At 37.8% G+C, this 22,185-nt stretch overlaps 1 protein-coding gene across 1 annotated transcript; it reads right to left on the reverse strand.

The window, feature by feature from the left end:
- Positions 1-6,653: 6,653 nt before the first annotated feature.
- Positions 6,654-21,605, reverse strand: LOC141290676 (uncharacterized). The gene is made up of 9 exons (XM_073822777.1): positions 21,153-21,605; positions 19,972-21,075; positions 19,763-19,886; positions 13,513-13,643; positions 13,300-13,395; positions 11,446-11,679; positions 7,516-7,660; positions 7,330-7,356; positions 6,654-7,219 (listed from the first exon to the last, which is right to left on the reverse strand). Exons 1-9 carry the CDS (start codon positions 21,363-21,365, stop codon positions 6,654-6,656), a joined length of 2,640 nt encoding a protein of 879 aa, XP_073678878.1. The 5' UTR covers positions 21,366-21,605.
- Between the last annotated feature and the right edge of the window lie 580 nt (positions 21,606-22,185).

Below are 22,185 nucleotides of genomic sequence, written 5' to 3' on the forward strand. Positions count from 1 at the left end.
TGCATCGCCCTCCTTGAGCCACACGAAAAAAGAGAGAAAAAGAGTCTTATTTTGCTGGTCCTAGTCTGCATATTACTGTACAATCAACAGCCTGAATGTCACTTTCCAACCTAAAACCTCGCCCCCTTGGGGCGATCTCAGTCAGATTGAAAATCACCCCAGCCGGTCTCATAGGGTTATATTGTGAGATTTTTTTTTTTTTTTTTCAAATTTTGGACCCTACAATGCATTTCAATGGGCACCGGGAGGGTTCGCCCCAACGTGATTTCGTAATACGCACTGATGCGTGCTCGAAGATGTACAGCACGCACGCGGGAGACCGCCAGACCCACATCGACATCATGGCTAGCAACTTGAACTCCATCGTGTCATTGAGGGATTTACCATTCAGTCGTTGAAATAATGTGGATAAATTGGCTTTAAAAGAATCAGGAACATGCCTGATTTTAATGAGAGGGTAATTGATCACTTTGCCTGCTTAAAAGAGAGGCGAGCAAAATTTCAATACAAGTGATGTGTGTTAATAAATGGTGCATTGCTTATGTTATATGTTGTATTCTCCAAATGTTGTATTTTAAATAGTTGTATTTATTGCATATTGGCAGCCAAATTTAAACTGAATATGTTCTGGAAAGATTTGATTAATTACAGTTTTAATATGAGAAATAAAAAGTCTTTAATTGTAAAGCAGTATTGCTTTTTTTTTCTCTCTTAGAGGGCAAACTAGTTGATGACAATGTGTCTCTTGATGGCCATGGTGAAAGTGTTTCAGTGTATTTCAGACCATTGCGATACATTTAATATAGCTATTCAAAATACTGTACAGTTTGTACAATTCATGCCTGATGTTGCCATCTGGGAACAGGGAAACCAAATCAAACAATGCAATGTAATGCTGTAAAGTTGGCTATCTGAATTTTATCATAATTTTACCCATTAAAGCAGTTATCTTTGCCATCATCGGAACAGTTGCCCCCCCAGAGATATTTGTCAGGAGCCGCCACTGATCAACGCGCTAGCTGTTGCACACAGAAGCAGCAAGGGGTGGATGACGTAAGCCGTTTGCATTGTGCTTGTGAGTCTTGCGAAAACCAACGTTTGTTTAAGCTGGGTACACACTACAAGACAATCAGGCATATTTTGGGCCGATTTCATCCCATCTGACAATCCTAGGTAATGTCCGATTATCTTGGTGGTTTTGAAGATTATTTTATCAGATTTTCCTGTGGTGTGAGGTGTGTTAAGAGTGACTGAATCTGCTCGGAAGAATCCTAAATATTAAACATGTTGAAATCCTGATGTGTGGCGGGAACTCTGAGGACAAACGTGCAGATTATCACGTGAAACGAAACAATATCCAATCAGAAAGCGAGCTGACAGAAGACGGAAGAATAACAAAGGCAATTAGCCTTTTTCACAAAAATCGGAAATTACGTCAGCGCAGGGTAAAGTCAGTTCCGCTACAGGTCTGCGCCTATTATATTAATACGCTCTTGTCTCAAATAATGCCTTTTACCTTTTCTTTTTTGTCTGCTTTCCAAGTTGTTGTTATGTAATCAACAAAGAAACAACATTTTACTTGTTTGTAATTTATATGGGCACTCGGACCGCTGACTCGTCAATATTATATGCGCAACATAGAGCCAGCTATAGTTTCTGTTCTCCATCTCCGGTATATTTAAGCGTATTTTCTGAATTTACTCAGTCATTTCCCTCAAATCACTACATCATGGTAAATTATGACAGTATTTGACAGCATTTATATCCAAATGCACATTTCCCCAATAATAAATTAAACGATTCTGAGTCCGGATGATGCATAAACTCAATACAACAACATAATCCAGATCCAAAAGGAATAAAGCCATTAATCGGAGTCATCTCTTGTTTAGTATTATATTATTTTATTATGTATATTCCTGGGCACATTATACAACGTACAATGTACAATGTACACCGTAAAATGAATAATGAATGAATAAATGAATAATGCAAAGGAGAGCCAGTAGAAAATACAATATTACTTTAATAATAATAATAACAATATTAATCGCGAAAAAAATGATGTGAAGAGTCATAATGCACGGCCAGCACCAAATAGACAGAACAGCAAAACTCAAAACTGTACTGGATTATAAATTCTAACATTCATAATTAAATAAACATAGTCTTTGTGATGACCAGAAGCTGACACAAAGTTTTTGAAGAAATGTTTGCTATTTTTAGAGTAAAACACCAGTATATATCATAGTATCATCTATTTTGTAAAAATAGACTTTGATTCCCGAACTTACGCTTGTTAAGTACGGCCGCTGCTGTCACCGGAAAAACTTTTACCCTGCAAGCGCCAATCCAGAAGCCAGAAACACGGAAGTGTGAAAAAGGCTAAATAATTTCCTTTTTTTGGTGAATTTTCTGTCATAAACTTTTCAACACTATTATCGCAATTTCTTTCTGCCTATCATACACTATGTTTATTCTCAAGTGTTTTATTAATGAAATGAAATGACATGTATTTGATAACATAACATTATACATGATATAAACAATTCTTCACGTGGGGCAGTATACAAATAGGCCTACATGGTTTTTTTTTATCAAAATATTAAAGCCTGTACAAACTTTTACCATTTTAGTAGTTTTTTGTTTAATAGAAAATCGTGCAGTATTAATATAATGCTCCATTTCCTTCCTAAAAGAAAAAAAGTGTTATTTATTATTATTTTTTAGTTATAGTTTTTTTTTTTTTTTTTTTTTTTTTGCAGAACTTACATTTGTGAAAATGAAATTTTGCATATAAAAAATAAGATTTATCATGTAGACGTGACTGTGCTTTTCTCTGCTGTTCTGCAGGGAATGAATAATACAATACATATTCCATAACAAAACAAATGTTTACATATTTCCAAATAATATATATGACAATAACAAAACAGAATGATTATCAATATTTTGTACAATGAAATAACAGAGATTTTGCCAAAATAGTTGTACAAATGGGCAATGCCAAAATAAATGTTTCAGGGCAGCTGACATAAAAGGAGCAACTAAAATCAACATCAGATTTAAATTTTACCGAATAATGTTTTTCGGAGTAAATCCTGTGTAAAATTTTGAATAATACTTCCTTAACCCTTTTTGTAATTACAGTAAATATTGATAAGATATTACCCAACCATTTTCCAAATAATATTGTCTGTCAATTGATTCCAATATGAATAAACATAAGGCTTGAAAATAAAAAATAACGTGTGTGACGTTGTGTGACGTTTATTCTCTAGTCTCGAGACATTATTTTTGCAAAATTTCCCATGTTCACAATCGGGACTTTGGTTGAAAATCTGCTGGTGTGCGGTCTTGAAGATCTTATAAGATCTTATAATTTTTGAAAAATCTTTTAGTATGTACCCAGCCTTAGTGTGTACGTGTGGGTCAGAGATGATGGGTGTTTCTGCTCCATACTGACATTAGGTGGCGGTAATTTGCTACTTTGTAGTTTAGATCCACTGTAAACGAAACGAAGCAGCAGCTTTTGGAAGGAGTTCACAAAGTGCTCACAGTTGAGAAGAAATCAGCAGAAATTTGGAAATAGAATGTTTAAATTGTAAACGTGTTAAATGAAATGAGAATATGTTTGTCCATGTTGGATATGGTTGTTTTCCTTAGAGAAATGTGTCAGATGAAGACAGGTGTGGCTGATGGAGGGAAATAAAAACCGAATGGAGAGGTTTGTCTTGTTTCCTTGTTACCTTCTAATGAAATTCTCAAATTGATTAATTGATTCGATTTCAATATCTTCCTCAGTTTTCAGACTGATTCAGATCAATAGGATCTGAATTTATATCTAGTGAATAACACGGTACCAAACTTGTTTAAGGCGAGACACTGCAGGTGAATAGGGTAAAAAATTAACTAATAGTTATCACCTTACTTACCCAGTTGACTGATTACCTTTGATAATTGCTAAAAAAAAATTGTGTATTAAAAGTTTTTATAAAATGTTAGGTCCTAATATGCAAATGTGCCTTTATTAAATATGCGCTAATTTGCATGCACATCTAGTATAAAAATCTAAACACTGGATGAAGTCAGTTTCAAAATTTTTGTTTAATTTTTTTTTTTTTTTTTTTTGACATATTAGAGTCAAATGTTTTTGTCTCATTTTTTCACTCCATTATTCAGAAAAAACTTAGAACATTTAGGAAAAACTATGTTTATTACCATTTTTGGGGAATAAAATGTTGTATAAAATCAAGCAAATCATATGACTCCCTCTGTAAAAACCTTCAGGATATAGACAGGAATAAAAATGTAAAGTTTGGTGGTGTGTGTAAGTGCTACTGAAGAAGAGATTTATGGCTCAGTGTAGGAAAAAAAATATTTTGACAAAAAGAGCCTTTAAAAATATACATTGATTAAAAAAATCTGAGATAAAGGAAAACCATTCAAATAAAAAAAATATGGGGGGGGGGGGGGGGGTTTGCATTGTAATTGAAATCTATTGACAAAAATAGATACAGTGCTATAAAAGAAACACTGAACACTGTTTTCTGGATGTTTTCTTAACCACTAGTCTGAAAAAGCAAAAAGCCTTAAATCTCGAACTTGATTGGTGCATGAAAAACAGCGTTTTTGCCCGCAGTCTTTCCCCTTAATTGATTTGATTCAAATATCTTTCTCAGTTTTCAGACTGGTTCAGGTCAGCATGATCTGAATTATATCCAGTGAATAACACAGTACCAAACTTGTTTAATAAATTAAAAATGGACAGACATATCTGTAAAATCAAACATTGGCAAATGCGCAAATATGTTTCAATCTGAATAAATATAATCTGATTTGAAAATGATTCTTTCTGTTGTGTTTGTATGTACATTTAACAGTTTTACCAGAGCAATTAAAAGGTTCCAAGGCACCATTGCTATTTTGACATCTAAAAATTGTTTCTTTATTTTCATCCAGTTTTTTATTCTGTCATATAGTCTCCTTTAGAGGAACACTTATTATATACAAATTAAAATTCACTGTAATTCTGTGTTTTTCTCAGGAGCTGGAAAAGGTTTGGTTGTGTGCGACTGATGGGAAGGATTCAGTCTGGAGTGTCAGAGAACAACACAGAGATCCAGAGACACACAGGACACTCAGGAGAGGATCCAGTGATCAAACCTCCACAAGTGTCTCTGGGTTCAGCGCTGGAGAACAGCAGTTGCTGCAGATGCCACTGAAGATGTGCTCAGATGATAAACTGAGGAGCAACAGAGCAATGATGATGATGTTTCTATTCCATCAGGTATTTTTTTTTTATTTATTTATTTTTTATGTTTTTACCTTTTCATGACATTTGTCTGCCGTGTCAGTACCTGATACTTGGAAGACACTTTCAAATCACTCAAGAGTTGCTTTAAAGTCACTTGCTTGTTTTGTTGTGCTATATCCAGGGATTGAAATGAACTTTTTCACTCAACAGCCAGTTTGGCTACTAATTTTTTTAACTACCTTTAATCCCCAAAAAAAGCTTGAGGCTGTCTACACCGGACGTGACAAAGCGACCGTTGCAAATCATTTGGTGTCAGTACTAAAGGTGTGTGACATTGACAAAAAATAATATCTCAATATTTTCTGGGATTGTATTGATAACAGTATTAAGATAATTAGACAATATTAAGCACAATATACACAACATACAAGAGCATGTAAAAGTTGCTTTTATTATGATAGCAACAGTAAACTCTGATGGACTGTGTTTCAGAAAAAAAAGAAACAACTTTTGTTGTTAAAATCAAAAGAAAATTAAATTGCTATAATGAGAAAACAAGGAATAAAAATAACAATAATCCATGGACTCTAAACCCTTTGTAGAGTCAGCATATGAAGTTAAAAATTAATGTCAGTATTTATAGAATTAAGTTTACATTTTTTAAATTAAATTCCCATTTAGGCTTTTCAGGTCCAGTGTTTTTATCACATTACCTGAATACATATGTGATTAAAATCTAAGTGGTTTTAAAAGCACTACCTAGGCAGTGTGGTGGACATAACTGGAGGGACGGATGCAGATATTAGAAGCAGAATTAACAAAGCAAGAGTGGTATTCAACATGCTCAGAAATATCTGGAGCTCAAAGAACATCTCTACAACCACTAAGATACGCATCTTCAACTCCAATGTGAAACAGGTGATGCTTTATGGGTCTGAAACATGGAGAACAACAAAACACACAACACACAGGCTGCAAACATTCACCAATACCTGTCACAGAAGAATACTAAACATCTGGTGGAAAGACAAAGTGAGCAATGTGGACTTGTGGAGAAGAACAAATCAGGATCCCATAGATGTACAAATACAGAAAAGAAAATGGAGTTGGGTTGGTCACACTCTTAGAAAACCTGCCACAGACATCACACGTCAAGCCCTGAGATGGAACCCTCAGGGGAAAAGGAAACGAGGTCGCCCCAGGAACAGCTGGAGAAGAAGTATAGAGGCAGAAATGTCTGAAAGTGGGCTGAACTGGGGAGAGATCGAACAGAAAGCCACCAACAGAGTGAAATGGAGGTTGTTCGTCAGCGGCCTATGCACCCAAGAGGAGCAAATGGCTTAAAGAAAGAAGAAGAAGAGGTTTTAAAAGCAACAGAAATCATATAGATAATCTTTTAGAATGTATTTTTTCGTATTCTGTAGGAATTGATTCTTTTTTTATTGACAGCTGAGATGATCAGTGGGTTTGAGTTTTTACCTTCATCATAAAGGCCTGGACTAAAGTATGGGTAAAGTTTGTCAGTGAAAGTCTGGCCAGTGAAAGAGTAGATATGCAATCTGTGGCCTACATCATAAAAAGAGACCAGACCCTCCTCATAATCCACAAACACCCCCACAGTCTTCGGTTTCCCTTTCTGAGGGAACATGACAACTGGATTATCAAAAACTGTATACTGATTCTCATTCTTCACAATCACAGTCCAGTATCCATCTTCAGGAGTCAGTGTGATCATCCCTGTCCTGTTAATGGATTTTCTGGCCACTCCTAAACTCCACTCAGTTTTTCCCTTCACCTGCACCTCATAGTAAAATCTCCCTGAACTGAATCCCTCCTTTGCCAGAACACACAAACCGGCATCAAATCTCTTTTCTGGCTCAATGTCTCCATGACTGACTTGCTTTCCATCATCAGACAGAATGAGACAGGGATGTGCTGTATCTGGATCCAGAGTCACATCCACTAGATAAGAGATTAGACATTATCAATCAGCTTCACAACAAACATCTTTATGTGTATATATATATAATAAGGAATATAAAGGGAATGGTGTCAGTCACTCTGTACTGTACCTGCAAACTTATGTACACATTTCAACACTGTGGACACAGATGACAATAAAATATGATGAATTATTATGAGTAAATATAATTAAGTCTATAAGACAGAAACAATCATATTGAGGGTTTTAATATAGGATATTCTTTGAAAAATAGATTTTCGTACGGTTACTGACAAAAAAATTAATTCTCTCATACCAGTTTGACTGAGTATTTTATTTAGTGTCTCATGAGCTTTCTTCACTAGAGTCAGAGCTCTATTCATAGGAAGCACATTCACATCAGAGTCGAGACTGATCTCAGTCCAGTTCTTGTGTGGATGACTGTATAGGGAAGAGAAAACCTACAGCAGGAGAGAAAAAAGTTTTACTTATTTTAATATGAATTTATTAATGTTTCATTCTGTTTTGTATTATTTCTGAGGACTGGGAAGAAAAATTGTCAATCAAACTTTACAGTGGTGTATCTATTTGCAAGAATACACTTGAGTCGGAGCATCAGTATTGAGCCACAGCTTTACTTTTTCCTGCTTTTGCAAACTGCGCCAGAACAACAAATATTACTCAGTACTCCAAGCTAAGGAGTCCCCATTGTTTCAAATACAAAAATTTAAAACTTAAATATATTACATTACCCCCCCCCCCCCCTTTTGAAACAAAGTACATTCACTGCCCTCCTAAAGAAAAGCTGCACATGGCAGCAAACATTACTGTCAAAACTAACAGCAGCTGTTACATGTTTTTTTTCTTTTCTTTGTATTAACACCAGAAAGAAAAAAATAAACCTTGTGTAATATATGACCATAGCAGTTTTATTTTAGGTGTGTTTGCACAGTTGTAATTTATTACCCATAATAAGTTGTAAGTATTGCAGGTCATAACATTTTGGTGGTTTTCTAATTCTGAATGAATGACGTAGACCCTGTGCCATGCTTGCTTACATCTCCTACACTGTCCTCTTGAGAAGTCTCGGAACTTGCTTGTTTCTTCTCTTCTGATGCACATTGTTTAACATAAGTCTCAGTCCCAGAGCAGTCTGTCTGTTCAACAGGATCATTCACTACAACCCGCAGTCTCAACTAATTGCCATGTCTCCTGAAAGTGACATCTGCGTCTGGTCCCTGAACATTGTAAGACACTGGACCTGTTTGCTTTTACTATCACTCCAGGAACCGGTTTGTTCTGTATACTGTGGTATTACAGAGGTACACTGCATCCATCTCAGAGAATGACCTCTCCACAGCACTATTGTCATAATGGAACTTTTGCAGGTATTGCTTCCTGCGAACAGCAACAGTGACATCTGGAGGAACAAAGTCTAGCCGGGTGCGTACTGTGTCTGTTAAGAAAAGGATCAGCTGGTGATTGGCCTGTGGTGCAGTTCAGACAAGTGCGAAACTGCATTAGGAAAAGAGAGATCTTATCCTCCAAGTCCATTGTCAAGTGTGCAAGTTTCTTAATTCCCTCTTTAAATCTCTGCACAAGCCTTTCTGCAAGGCCACTGGCAGCAGGATGACCTGGGGTGCTCGGTGAATGAAGAATGCCATTTTGCCGCATGAAGTTTTTAAACTCCTGTGACAATGTGCTCCGAGAGTCTGTATGCTGCAAACAGCCTCCTCAGCCTTGCAATGTTAGATTGTGAAGTACGGTTAGGCATTCTAAATACCTTCAACCACTTTGAATATGCATCCACAATTATCATAAGGGACCAGCAAAGTCTATGAGTAGTCTCTTCCAGCTTTGACCAGGGAATTCCCAAGGGTGTAAAACAGGGGTGTCAAACTCCAATCCTGGAGGGCCGCAGCCCTGCAGAGCTTAGATGGAATTAAACACACCTGATCCAACTAATCAAGTCCTTCAGGCTTAATTGAAAACTGCAAAGTATGTGTATTGGAGCAGGGTTGGAACAAAACTCTGCAGGGCTGCGGCCCTCCAGGAACTGAGTTTGAAACCCCTCGTGTAAAGGAACCTGACGTCATGCTGATCTATATACTAATGATACTAATCTGCTCAGGCTCTGCATCCATTTTAGGCCACCACACATATTTGCGGGCAAACGCCTTCATCTTTACCATCCTTTGATGGCCGACATGCAGCTCTTTCAGCACAATTTTTTCTCAGTTCATCAGGAATTATTACTCTGGTGCCCCAAAGTACACATCCTCTCTCTGCCGACAATTCCAATCTACGCAAGTGGTAGCCTTTCATCCACATCCATTGACCAACCTTCCATGACATACTTAAGCACCTTTGACAACACCTTGTCTCTGAGTGTTATATGAGACACCTGGTCTGCATTCAAGGGAGCTTGCCCGAAGTGCTCCGCTATTAGTGCATGGATATTCTTTGATAAGGCAGCCGTGCCCCCATTAGTAATTTCTGGTAGGGGAAAGCATGAAAGCCATCTGATTACTGTCTTTCTCTGAGGGACAGTACTCAATGTGGTAGTCATAAGCTAAAAGGATGATTGCCCATTTCTGAATTCCGTCTGCTGCCATGGTGGTTAGACTTTTATGCAATCAACAAAGGTTTTTGGTTAGTTACCGTCTTGAATTTCCTTCCCCAAAGGTACTGGTGGATTTTTTTCAGTATGGTGATGTGATCCGAAGGTGATGTTCATACGGTATAATAAATTCTAAATAGAAGAACAATGGGCACTTTACAGCACCAAAGAAGCAATTTGAGGACGCCCAAGAGATTTGCGTTGTGCGTTGTGATTGGCTAAATGTTACAAATAACAAATCAGAGAACACAGGCAGAAATATTGGCGCCAGGTCAAAAAAAAGTGTGGGGGACATAATCACCTGTTTCTAAAAGTGAGGGGAACGTGCCCCCCCCCCCCCCCCCCAGGTTGCTATGCCCTTGTAGACAGATAATCCTTGGTGCGTTTTTGACACCACTAAAAATGGCTGTCCCCTCAAAAAGTGCCCTATTTCACGAAATAGGGAGCAATTTCGGATACAACCCTAGTTGTCTTCGTATTCCTGTATTCCATCTTTGTGTCAACTCTCCCCACACACACTGTGACAGAAGGCTAACCCAAAACAAACTATGAAGGATGGAACATGCAATGCCACCTTCGCCGCCATAAACATGCCACCACCCAACCCGGAACAGCAAGGGGAACACCGCCTTCATCTTTCAAGGTGGTCAGCGTTTGGAGGACTACATAGAGTAGTTTCTTGATGCCTGCCATCTTGCCCACTGCGATGAGCTCTGCTTGATGAAGGGATTTCATTGTGGGCTGGATGACAACATTCACTTTGTCATGCTCCACAGAGATCCGTGCTGGACTATAAAGAGTTACATCAACTTCGACATATGGATGAAAGGATCCGCATTCACGGTCAACGAAGTGGATGTTGAGGATTACATCAGAGTCCAGCCCCAACACGCAAACATCTCTCGGTGTGGCCAAGAGCCCAGCCAGCCGTCATCCCTGCACAAAACAGATCATAAGCCTGAGCCCTCCGTAGACACGGAGGCAAGCAGATCGCATTTCAAAAGCCAGATAAGGAGACTGAGCTAGACAACACCACAGAGTCCTAGCCCGGCGTGAAGTATGACTAGGTGTGTGAGCCGGTTACATGAATTCGTGCCTGTGGGAATCTTAGTGAAGTACAAGGGCATGGATGATGGCCCCACCCACATTCCATACCGCTGAGGGAGAGCTGTCACAGGCCTCTGGAAATTGCTGGAATTATTCAATCTCTCTACCTTGGCCTGTCATCCCAAGGCTCCACCTTGGTCAGTTGTCGACCATCAGCCGGCTAAGGATTTCACTCCTCCGGCTTCACCTCATCCCTCGAATCCCTAGTTCCACCTTCTAGGCCTCAACCATTTACTCCATTCTCCATCCCTTCACTCCTGTCTTCTGTCTGCCCTACTCTTCTGCCATCCCTTCACCCACTCCTCAGACTCCATATGTTCACCATCCCTTCGCCCACTCCTGCCTCCTTTTTGGACTCTCTAATTGTGCAAGGTTGCGCCTTTACTACTTACACAATTATTGTAAGTATATATTATATTATTTACAATACACCGCATTGTTTTTAATGATATTTTTAGGGGTAAAAAACCCTCAGATGGGGTAGGTCCTGATTCCCGAATGAGGCAGATGTTGACAGACCTGTAGGAAGTGCAGGTGATCGTCAGTGTGTGAGAGCTGCTCCATCTCAGTGTTTCTCCTCTTCATATCAGAGATTTCCTGCTGCAGCTCTTTAATGAGATCTTCAGCCTGTTTCTCTGCTGCTTTCTGCTGTTCCTCCATCATCTTCAGCAGCTCTGACTGACATTTCTCAAATGAGTGGATCAGATCAGTGAGGAGCCTAATACTGGTGGATTTCTTTTTCTCTGTGTTCCTCTGATGAATGAGAACAATTATCAGGCTCATCTATTATATGTTTACATGTATATTTAAAGGGTGCACTAAAAATGCTCTCATCGTCTGCAGACATCATGTTATGTGAAATGTTTTATCCATTTATTTCTGAAACTTTATTAAGCAGATGGAAATGCACTTCTGAAAAAAATAAATTAAAAAATTAAGGGAACACTTTATCATCAAAGTATAACTGTTATTACAGGCAGCTAATATATATTCTACAGGAATTACAGGCAGCTAATATATATGCTATATTAATTATGTTTAATCAATAAATTATGTTTTACTGCCCGAGTGGTCCTGACTGAACTACAGTGGTCAACATTTGAAGTGAATCAAATCCGTTCATCAAAGTTGTCCTAAGACAAGAACGGGTATTGTTTTGGTTTTAGAGCAACTTTGATGAAAGTTTTGATCCACTTCAAATGTTGACTACTATATTTGAAAATCTGGAATCTGAGGGAAAAATCATAAAATTGAGAAAATTGCAAAATGAAGTTCTTGGCAATGCATATTACTAATCAAAAATAAGTTTTGATATATTTATGGTAGGATGTTTACAACATGTCTTCATTGAATATGATCTTTACTTAATTTTTGGGATAAAAGGAAAATGTATCATTTTGACCTATACAATGTATTGTTGCCTGTTGCTACAAATATACCCATACTACTTAGGACTGGTTTTGTGGTCCAGGGTCACAAATTACATTTTAGTTAAAATGGCATTTAGTCATCAGTTCTCTTCACATATGAGAGCAGTTTCCCACTGAGCAAATGCGACAGACGTGGAAGAGTCTGAAGATGGTGTGAAGAGAGCCTTATACTGCCTGCAACAGCATCCAGCATGACTGGTTTAGGTAGTGGGTTAATGATCGTCTAGGGAGGATTATTCCTGGAGGCTCAATTAGACCTCCACATGCTAGTTAATGGTACCCTCACTGCTGTTATGTACTGGGATGAAACCCTCAGGGCCGATGTCAGACCTTACGCTGGTACAGTGGGCCCTGGGCTCCTCTGACTGTAAGACGGTGCCCAGCCTCATGTGGCCAAAGTATATAGGCAGTTTTTGGACAACAAAGGCATTGATGCCATTGATTGGCCCTCATATTCCCCAGACCTGGATCCAGTTGAGATCCTTTGGGATAATATGTATCAGAGCATTTGAAACCACCAGGTAGCAGACAGAATGTCCAGGAGCTCACTGATGCCTTCATCCAGTTCTAAGACATCCCCCTGAATATCATCCACCATCTCATCAGGAGCATGCCTAGACATTGTCAGTAGTGAATACAGGCATGTGTGGGCCGTACACACAACTGACCTATGTCATGAGTGGCTTTGATGAAATAAATCAAGTTCGATCAGCCTGTATTACTTAGATTTTCAGTGCAGTTTTGAATCCAGCCCTCATTGGGTTGATGATTTTGATTTCCATTAACCATTGGCATATAATTTTGTTTTCAATGAATTACACAATGTGTATAAAATTATTATTTCATTCATTTGATCCAATGTGTCGTTTTAGTGTCCCCTTAATTTTTTTGAGCAGTGTATTAAAATGCACAATCAATTTTACCTTTTTTAACTTGCACTTACTTTTCTCAGTTCTACTGAATGCTGAATCTCTTCAATCTTGTTCATTCTGTCCTGGATCATCTGCTGCACATCTATCTTTGTCTTAACCAGCTTATTCTGCAAATACAGAAGAACACATTTATGATTGAATTTACCTTTCCATCTTCTGACAACTTTTTATTTTTATACTGATTTTGAAAACTATTTAAAGACCCCAGTGTTTTGTTTTATGACCTTCTGCTGACTCTCCTCCTCTATAGGAACAGTGTTGTGAGTCCTGTGGTCTCCTTCAGTGCAGGAAAGACACACACACGTCTGATCATCTCTGCAGAACAGCTCCAGAGGTCTCTGGTGTTTCTGGCATACAGATCTGGCCATTAAAAATGCGTCTATTTTCACGCGGCAGCCTGCAATTCGGCACGCGTGGGCACGCGTCCTGCCGCAGCGGCTTTTTTAGATTTTTTTACAACGTTGTTGCACTTCATATAATATCCACCAGGTGGCGCAAGGAACAACATTCTGTAGCCAAACACCATGTACAGCTCTAGGGGGCGTTGGTCACAAATACCAGTACAATAGTTCAATGGTTCCTCTTTCCTGAAATTATGGTTCAAACCAATAGCAAAAAGATAGCCTATTCATAAGCAGGTGCAGTTGTATTGTTATTTTGTTTTCTTTCTTTGTTTTCCTGACGAACATTTATTAGACTGCATCGGAAACAGAAATGTTAATTTCGGTTATTTTATTTCTCCAACCGACAACTGACGTAAACCGCTAAATTCGTTTTCAGGGATTAATTATACACAAGCAAGAAGCAGCATAAACATCAGAACCTCACGTGCAGAGCTTATGCACAGAGAAAAACCCAACAAACCTATATATAATAATAAATAAAATAGGCCCACATAAGAAATATATGTTTTTCTTTTCTGAATGAATAATAATTTAACAAATTAATAAGTAGCAAGCCTATATGCAGAATTTTAGGCAATTTCTGTGATGCGCCCTTAAACCAGCATCTTGTTTCCATTTTTTTTTTTTACAAATAGCCTACACGTTTTTTTTTTATTTATTTTTTTTTTTTATTGTGATTGTACACAAATAACAGAAATATGTAAAATATCATAGTTTTAAGCAATGCCGTACTCTTGAACGAGTATTGTAAGCTGTATCCACTTTATTAAGGGGAAAAAAAATCAAGTGATCCTGACGGCGCCGCGGGCAGTTAAATTACTCGACCTCTTTCACCTTCAGAATAAAATACATTATATATTTCAGCGTTTTAAAGCAACATCAAATTAAGATATGCATGTTTAAGAGGAAGTTCGTCTTTTTCTTTTTCTAAGATACACAATTTTAGATACACTGACAATTAATTTGAGTAGAGACAGATAGAAATGGGAAGGATAAATATAAACTACAGTATTTTTGCGATTTTGGCGCTTAGAAATTTATTCTAAGCGGGCCGCGGGCGAATAATATATAGTTAATATAGCGCGGAGCGGGTGGATGCGGAATAAAACCTCGTGGAAGCGGGACTGGAAAAGCACTTTGTTATATCCTATAGACTATTTAGATACTTCATCATCAAGCAAAAATTTATTCATAAGCAGGAGCAGTTTTATTATTATTTTCTTTTATTTTTTTCCTGTTGAACTTTTATTAGACTGCATTGAAAATAGAAATGTTAATTTCTGTTTTTTTTTTTTCCAAACGACAACCGACACGTTTAGTTATTATTAACGACACGATTGTGTTAAATTACATTTAAATTGAAACGTGGCTGTGACACATTAATAACAGTTAAATTCGTTTTGAGGGGTTAATTGTACACAAGCAAAAAGCAGCATAAACATCAGAACATCACGCGCAGATCTTATGCACAGAGAAAACCCAAAAAAGCTGTATGTAAAATAAATAAAAATGCCCATATGCGAAATATAAATTTCTTAATGAATAATAATTTAACAAAACGAAATAAAATAAAATTAATAAGTAGCAAGCCTATATGCAGACTTGTAGGCAATTTCTGTGACGCGCCCTTGAACCAGCATCTTGTTTACATTTTTTTTTTTTTTACAAATAGCATACACATCTGTTTTTTCGTTGTGATTGTACACAAATAACAGAAATATGTAAAATAGCATAGTTTTGAGCAATCCCTTACTCTTGAACGAGTATTGTAAGCTGTATCCACTTAATTAAAAGGGGAAAAAAACGTGATCCTGACGGCGCCGCAGGCAGTTAAATAACTGGACCACTTTCACCTTCAGAATAAAATACATTATATATTTCAGCGTTTTAAAGCAACATCAAATTAAGATATGCATGTTTAAGAGGTAGTTCCTCTTTTTCTTTTTCTAAGATACACAATTTTAGATACACTGACAATTAATTTGAGTAGAGAGGAATAGAAATGGAGAGGATAAATATAAACTACAGTTTTTATAGAGTTAAAAATTAATTAATTTATTTATTAGTATTATTACTATTATTATTTTGATTTGTTTTTGCGATTTTGGTGCTTAGAAATTTATTCTAAGCGGGCAGCGGGCGAATAATATAGTTAATATAGCGGGAGCGGGTGGATGCGGAATAAAACCTTGTGGAATCGGGACTGGAAAAGCACTTTATTGTTATATCCTGTAGACTTTACTTCATCATCAAGCATGGGCGTCGGAAGCAAAATAAATGTGGGTGGGTCCTCCCCCAGAAAAATAAATTCTTTAGTATATGCCATTTTCTGTAGTCTGGTGCCTTTTATTTAATGCTTTTACACAATGCAAATACTCCATATTTACAAATATTACAAAAGACGGCTATACTGCAACATTTTCCGTGGCGTAAGTGATAATACGAGTAACATATCGTTTTTGACGCGGGAGACCCGAGTTCGCATCCGCCTTTTGGTGAAATCATTTTCGAAATCGTCTCCCTTTTCACTTATATCATATCGGAAAGGCATTTGTTTATTTGTTAATTAATGAAATAATTGAAAAGTTGAAACGAAGTATCAACTAGGGTTAGGTCACCTACCGTAAGTGTATCTGAGCACTATACCTACTTTTAGGAGTGTTAATAATTAATTTTATTATTATTATTGTTATTATTATTATTATTATTATTATTATTATTATTATTATTATTGTCTTTAGATTTGTTCTTAGATTTTGATGCCGTACATTATTATGACGCACTGCCCATGCAGTTTTTTTTTTTCTTTTTTCTTAAAAACTAATTGAAGTGAAAGGGAAGAAACCCATGTAGATTTGGCCTAATGTCCATAAATACTATAGCCTAGTATTATATCCTAATATAGAAAATAATTTAGACAAATAAACAGAAGGCTCACTTTTCAAAGCAATAAAGCTTAGCCTATATGACTGACAATGAATACAACAATTGTTAAGTATCAAAAGTGCTCCAGTGAGTTATGCAATTTTTTTCCACCTTTTTTTCTTTTTCTTTTTTTTTAAGTGGAAAAGTAGTTCTTCTATTTCGGAGAAGTTCATTAAGTCTGTCTCTTAACAGCTTCCAGTCACGAACTGCGGGTACTCCGACCAACGATCAGTAAAAGTTTTTTTTTTTTTTTTTTTTTTTTTTTTTCATCTTTAAACAGCTCCGATTTACATCATTTTAGCCTGGAACTAGGCTTAAGTCTGTTCTGGGAAACCAAAGGGAAGTGTATTTTTTTTTTTTTTAATTTTTTTTTTATCAGTTTTCTGAAAAGTAGCCGTTAATGAGGCATCAGAGTTAAGCGGCATGCAGTATAAAGAGAGAAATGTTTATGAATGGCAGAGTGGGGGTGGGGTGGGGTGTTGAATGCTGTCTGTTGCCTTGTTGTAATCAACATTTGGAGACTTGGGGGTGCTGGGGGCGGATTCCGACTGCATTCAGTTGCATTTCGAATTCAGCATTCAAATGCATGCCAGGGAGAAGGGGAAAGCTTTCCTCACACGCTCCACTTTTTTCAAAACATTAGTGTCCAACCTGACACGCGGGTCAGTGGATAAACAACCCGAACCCGACCGTTTTCAAATAACCCACACGCAACTCGGACCGCAGAATAAAAAAAATAAATATTGTACCCGACCCGCCTCCTGACCCGTATGTTTAATACTAAAGTGATTAAGCTGTGGAGATGCAGTCTGAAATATCCCGACATCAGAAATCCATTGGTGTACAAGCTAAAAAATAAAATTAAAATAAAACAATGTGTCCTGTTGTAAAGTCGTTGCCGTATTGTTGTGTATGAAGTTCAGATGTTATTATTTTAAGAAATATATATGTTTTAGGATTCTCCTTATTTTTGTTTTAGACATCCATCAATTACGGTGAATAAAAAAATTCCGCGCTGGTGGAAACAAGACTTTCGCTTCTACTTTTGAGACCGGTGTTCTGACGTTTTTCTAAAAAAAAAAAAAAAATAAGAATTCAAAATTCAAAATTTATTGTCATAAAAACAGAAGGTGAATATAATTCAAAAATGTTAAGTATTTGCTGATTAAAGAAAACATGAAGGATGCCGCTTAATATTTGGCTTTTACGTGAACTTTAAAGCTTATCCCTCATTCCATTTGTTTTCTTTGTTTTGTAATCTTTATATTATTTTCGTGAAATGTATTTTTGCTCAACATGCATTTCTCGTGGCCACGAGTTTAATGAATAAACCAACCTGCGTGACATTAGTAACCCAGAATTATTTGAGATATTTCGTTTTGAGTTAAGAAATTGTTTGCCTATATTAATTGTTATAGAAATTAATACAATATTAAATAATTATACATGCGATGCTGTATATGCTAATGCTGTCTGTGCGCAATGTAGACAGCTTTCACAAGTGTTTACATGTATTACATGTTGGCCTACTTCAAATTAAATAGCCCTGCAAGAAACATTTCATGCATCCCACAATCTTGTCCATTGACTGACCTTCTTTTTTTCCCATTATATTTGTATTATTCGTTTGTATTCGTTATTTTTTCCTTCATTTTGATCTCGTTACATAACATTCTGAATGTAAATGATACTGTAAAGGTGCTATGACTGGTGTTTTTACTGGAATGCAGTTTAAAGGTTAAATTTAACATATATTGTATTTTTTTTAGTCTAACTAATAGACAAATAACTGAAGAGTGAATCATTCACATAGTTTCATTTGGAAATAATTTATCGTCACACAGTAAAATAGGCCTACATTCCTTCTCTTAACTAAAGAATTGAACATATAAAATATGAATTGAACATATTTTATTTTGTTTAGTCCAATTAACAGACTAGACTATATAAATATTAAACTGTTTTACTGAGAAATGAATCATTCACGTAGTTTCATTTGTAAATGAAAACATCATGTATCGTCACACACGGGGATAAATACAATCAAAAAGTCAAAACGTAATTGGCATAATTGTCAGGCGTTAAAAATAAATAGCCCTAACCAGGTATTGAAATAATAATAACCTATAATAAGAATAAATAATAAGTGATTTAGAGCTATCTACTTTTTTCTTTATTTGTGAATCGCTTAACCTAAATAACTTTATATATGCTATTTGGCATATATTTAGCAAATATTGTGAACTACAATTATGCCAATAAAGTTTTGACTTTATGATTGTATTAATGCCCGTGTGTGACCATACGATTTACAAATGGAACGTGAATGATTCACTCGACAATGAAACACTATATAGGTTATAATTAGACTAAAAATGAATATATGCCATATAGTATAATCAAAGCTTTCATGGCATGTCAGCATTTATCATTTAGATTCGGAATGTTAAGAGATCGAAATTAAGGGGGACATACTGAATATAAACGAATAATACATTTATTACAGAAAAAAAGGATCAATTAATGGATAAGACTTAAGGATGCATAAAATGTTTCTTGCAGGGCTATTTAATTTGAAGTACTTATATGTAATAAATTCTTGATAAACTTTTGAATGCTGTCTACATCGCGCACAGACATTCGCATATACAGCATTGCCTATTGTTAATATATAACTTAATATTGCATTAATTTCTATAACAATTAATAAAAACATTTCTTAACTCAAAATAAAAAATATTAATAAACCTATCTCTGATCCTGGGTTATGGTTACGCAGGTTTGTTTATGCATTAAACATAAGGATGTCGTTACCTCGACAAAATAATCTTGTGGCCACGACATAATATGACATTCCCAGGAATTAATATCTCGTGGCAATGACAAAAAGTAATATGACGTTCCTACGAATTCATTTGTGTGGCCACGACAAACATAAGTGAACCGAAGATGTCCCCTCCAGGTTACCATACCTTTTAGTTTGCAGCAATGTTTTCAGCCTGCTCCAGTCCAGTGCGTTACATGACTGCCCCCTACTGATCATGTCTTTCCTATGTCATTGTATTTTCCGTGTTCCTTTGGAATACACCGGCGTCACGCGAGACCACTTTACTTCCCGCGCGCATTTTAAATGGCCAGATCTGTATATAATCCAGATTTTCCACAGCGTTGATCAGTCTGTGTTTATTTAGACGTGGGACGCTGTAATGAGGCTCCAGGTGAGTCTCACAGTAAGAGCTGAGCAACTCAGATTTTCCTAGATTGAGCTTCTGTTGTTGTTGCACAACACTTTCAGCTTTGTATTCAGGAGTGCCAGTATAGTTTGTATTGACTTGGGCCCTCGGTAGAGATCGCCTTCGGGGAAGTGGGAGCGGGCGTTGGTTTGTCTCCCTCAGTAGAGATTGCGTTTGGGGGAGTGGGTGTTGGTTTGTCTCCCTCCGTAGAGATTGCGTTCGGGGGAGTGGGAGTGGGTGTTGGTTTGTCTCCCTCAGTAGAGATTGCGTTCGGGAGAGTGGGTGTTGGTTTGTCTCCCTCAGTAGAGATTGCGTTTGGGGGAGTGGGTGTTGGTTTGTCTCCCTCAGTAGAGATTGCGTTTGGGAGAGTGGGTGTTGGTTTGTCTCCCTCAGTAGAGATTGCGTTTGGGGGAGTGGGTGTTGGTTTGTCTCCCTCCGTAGAGATTGCGTTCGGGAGAGTGGGTGCGGGTGTTGGTTTGTCTCCCTCAGTAGAGATTGCGTTCGGGAGAGTGGGAGCGGGCGTTGGTTTGTCCCCTTCAGTAGAGATTGCGTTCGGGGGAGTGGGAGCGGGTGTTGATTTGTCCCCTTCAGTAGAGATTGCGTTCGGGAGAGTGGGTGTTGGTTTGTCTCCCTCAGTAGAGATTGTGTTTGGGGGAGTGGGTGTTGGTTTGTCTCCCTCCGTAGAGATTGCGTTCGGGAGAGTGGGTGCGGGTGTTGGTTTGTCTCCCTCAGTAGAGATTGCGTTCGGGAGAGTGGGAGCGGGCGTTGGTTTGTCCCCTTCAGTAGAGATTGCGTTCGGGGGAGTGGGTGCGGGTGATGGTTTGTCCCACTCAGTAGAGATTGTGTTTGGGGGAGTGGGTGTTGGTTTGTCTCCCTCCGTAGAGATTGCGTTCGGGAGAGTGGGTGCGGGTGTTGGTTTGTCTCCCTCAGTAGAGATTGCGTTCGGGAGAGTGGGAGCGGGCGTTGGTTTGTCCCCTTCAGTAGAGATTGCGTTCGGGGGAGTGGGTGCGGGTGATGGTTTGTCCCACTCAGTAGAGATTGTGTTTGGGGGAGTGGGTGTTGGTTTGTCTCCCTCCGTAGAGATTGCGTTCGGGAGAGTGGGTGCGGGTGTTGGTTTGTCTCCCTCAGTAGAGATTGCGTTCGGGAGAGTGGGAGCGGGCGTTGGTTTGTCCCCTTCAGTAGAGATTGCGTTCGGGGGAGTGGGTGCGGGTGATGGTTTGTCCCACTCAGTAGAGATTGATTTCTGGGGACCTCCTCTTTGAACATGGCCCTTTGAATCATCCTAACCTCCCCCCCCATTACGGTCCCCCTGGTTGTATTAATCTTGAGTTCAGGTCTTTTGCTAAATGTTTCTTTACAGAATGGACAGCAATAGGTCTGTGTGTTTGTCCAGCACTTGTTGAGGCAGGTTCTGCAGAAGTTGTGTCCACATGGAGTGGTGACTGGATCAGTGAACACATCCAGACAGATCGAGCACTTGAGCTCCTCATTTAGTGCACCACTGGAGGATGCCATGACTGAAAAGGTAAGTTATGACAATATATATTATCTACATTTCTGGATAATTCCAATAAGTCTACTATTTTCATGCACAGGGTGAAAGTTTAGTTGGTCAGCACGTAGCCCCTGCTGGTTGATTCTATGGCCAAACACTATCAAACAGTAATTCACAAGTAGCCCTGTATACTGAAAAATATATATTTTTCCATGCTACCTATAAAGTGTTATGTAATTATAGATGTATAGTGCTCACGAAAAAAGATGACAACATGTAGTTTGTGTATTTATAGTTGTCTTGCATAAGTCAAGCAACTGCCACTGAGATGAATGTGAATGCAACAAATAGCTTTTTTCAGGATTTATAGACTTTGTCTTTTGATAATGATTAACTTGTTAATCATTGTTAATCAGTGTTTTCCCCTGGATATTCTGTTTTATAGGCTACATGAGTAGGTACAAATTCATTAAAATGTTATATAAATAATTTGTAACTAAATGCTCTTGCATCAGTTATTCCAAATCTGTAACTGCAAGGCTACTCCACCACAGGCAGAGCAGCACATCAGAAGGTTATTCATAGAAAACATCACAGAATATATGTATCCCATACAGCAGGAGTGTCCAAACTACGGTCCACAAGGGATTTTTAAAAATTATACGAATTTGCAGAGGTGGGAAAACTATGGGCATTTTCATATGGCCCGTGAGGCAGTTGGTCCAAAATGGCTAGTTTGATGCAATATTAGTAAAATTCAATAGATGGCACTGCAGTATGTAGTGTGGTATATAACCCCAGATTTCGCACTGTTCTGACGCAGCCACACTAGTCATGCCA

The sequence above is a fragment of the Garra rufa genome, chromosome 18 (genome assembly GCF_049309525.1).
Source record: "Garra rufa chromosome 18, GarRuf1.0, whole genome shotgun sequence".
In the NCBI taxonomy this organism is placed as follows: domain Eukaryota; kingdom Metazoa; phylum Chordata; class Actinopteri; order Cypriniformes; family Cyprinidae; genus Garra; species Garra rufa.

Excerpts from the sequence above, each read along its gene's own strand:
- LOC141290676 (XM_073822777.1), bottom strand. The coding sequence starts at position 21,365 with ATGGCATCCTCCAGTGGTGCACTAAATGAGGAGCTCAAGTGCTCGATC. Across the intron at positions 19,887-19,971 it reads CCGCTCCCACTTCCCCGAAG|AAGCTCAATCTAGGAAAATC; the intron begins GCGATCTCTACC and ends CAACAACAACAG. Across the intron at positions 7,357-7,515 it reads TAAAATACTCAGTCAAACTG|TGTTGAAATGTGTACATAAG; the intron begins GTATGAGAGAAT and ends CTGTGTCCACAG.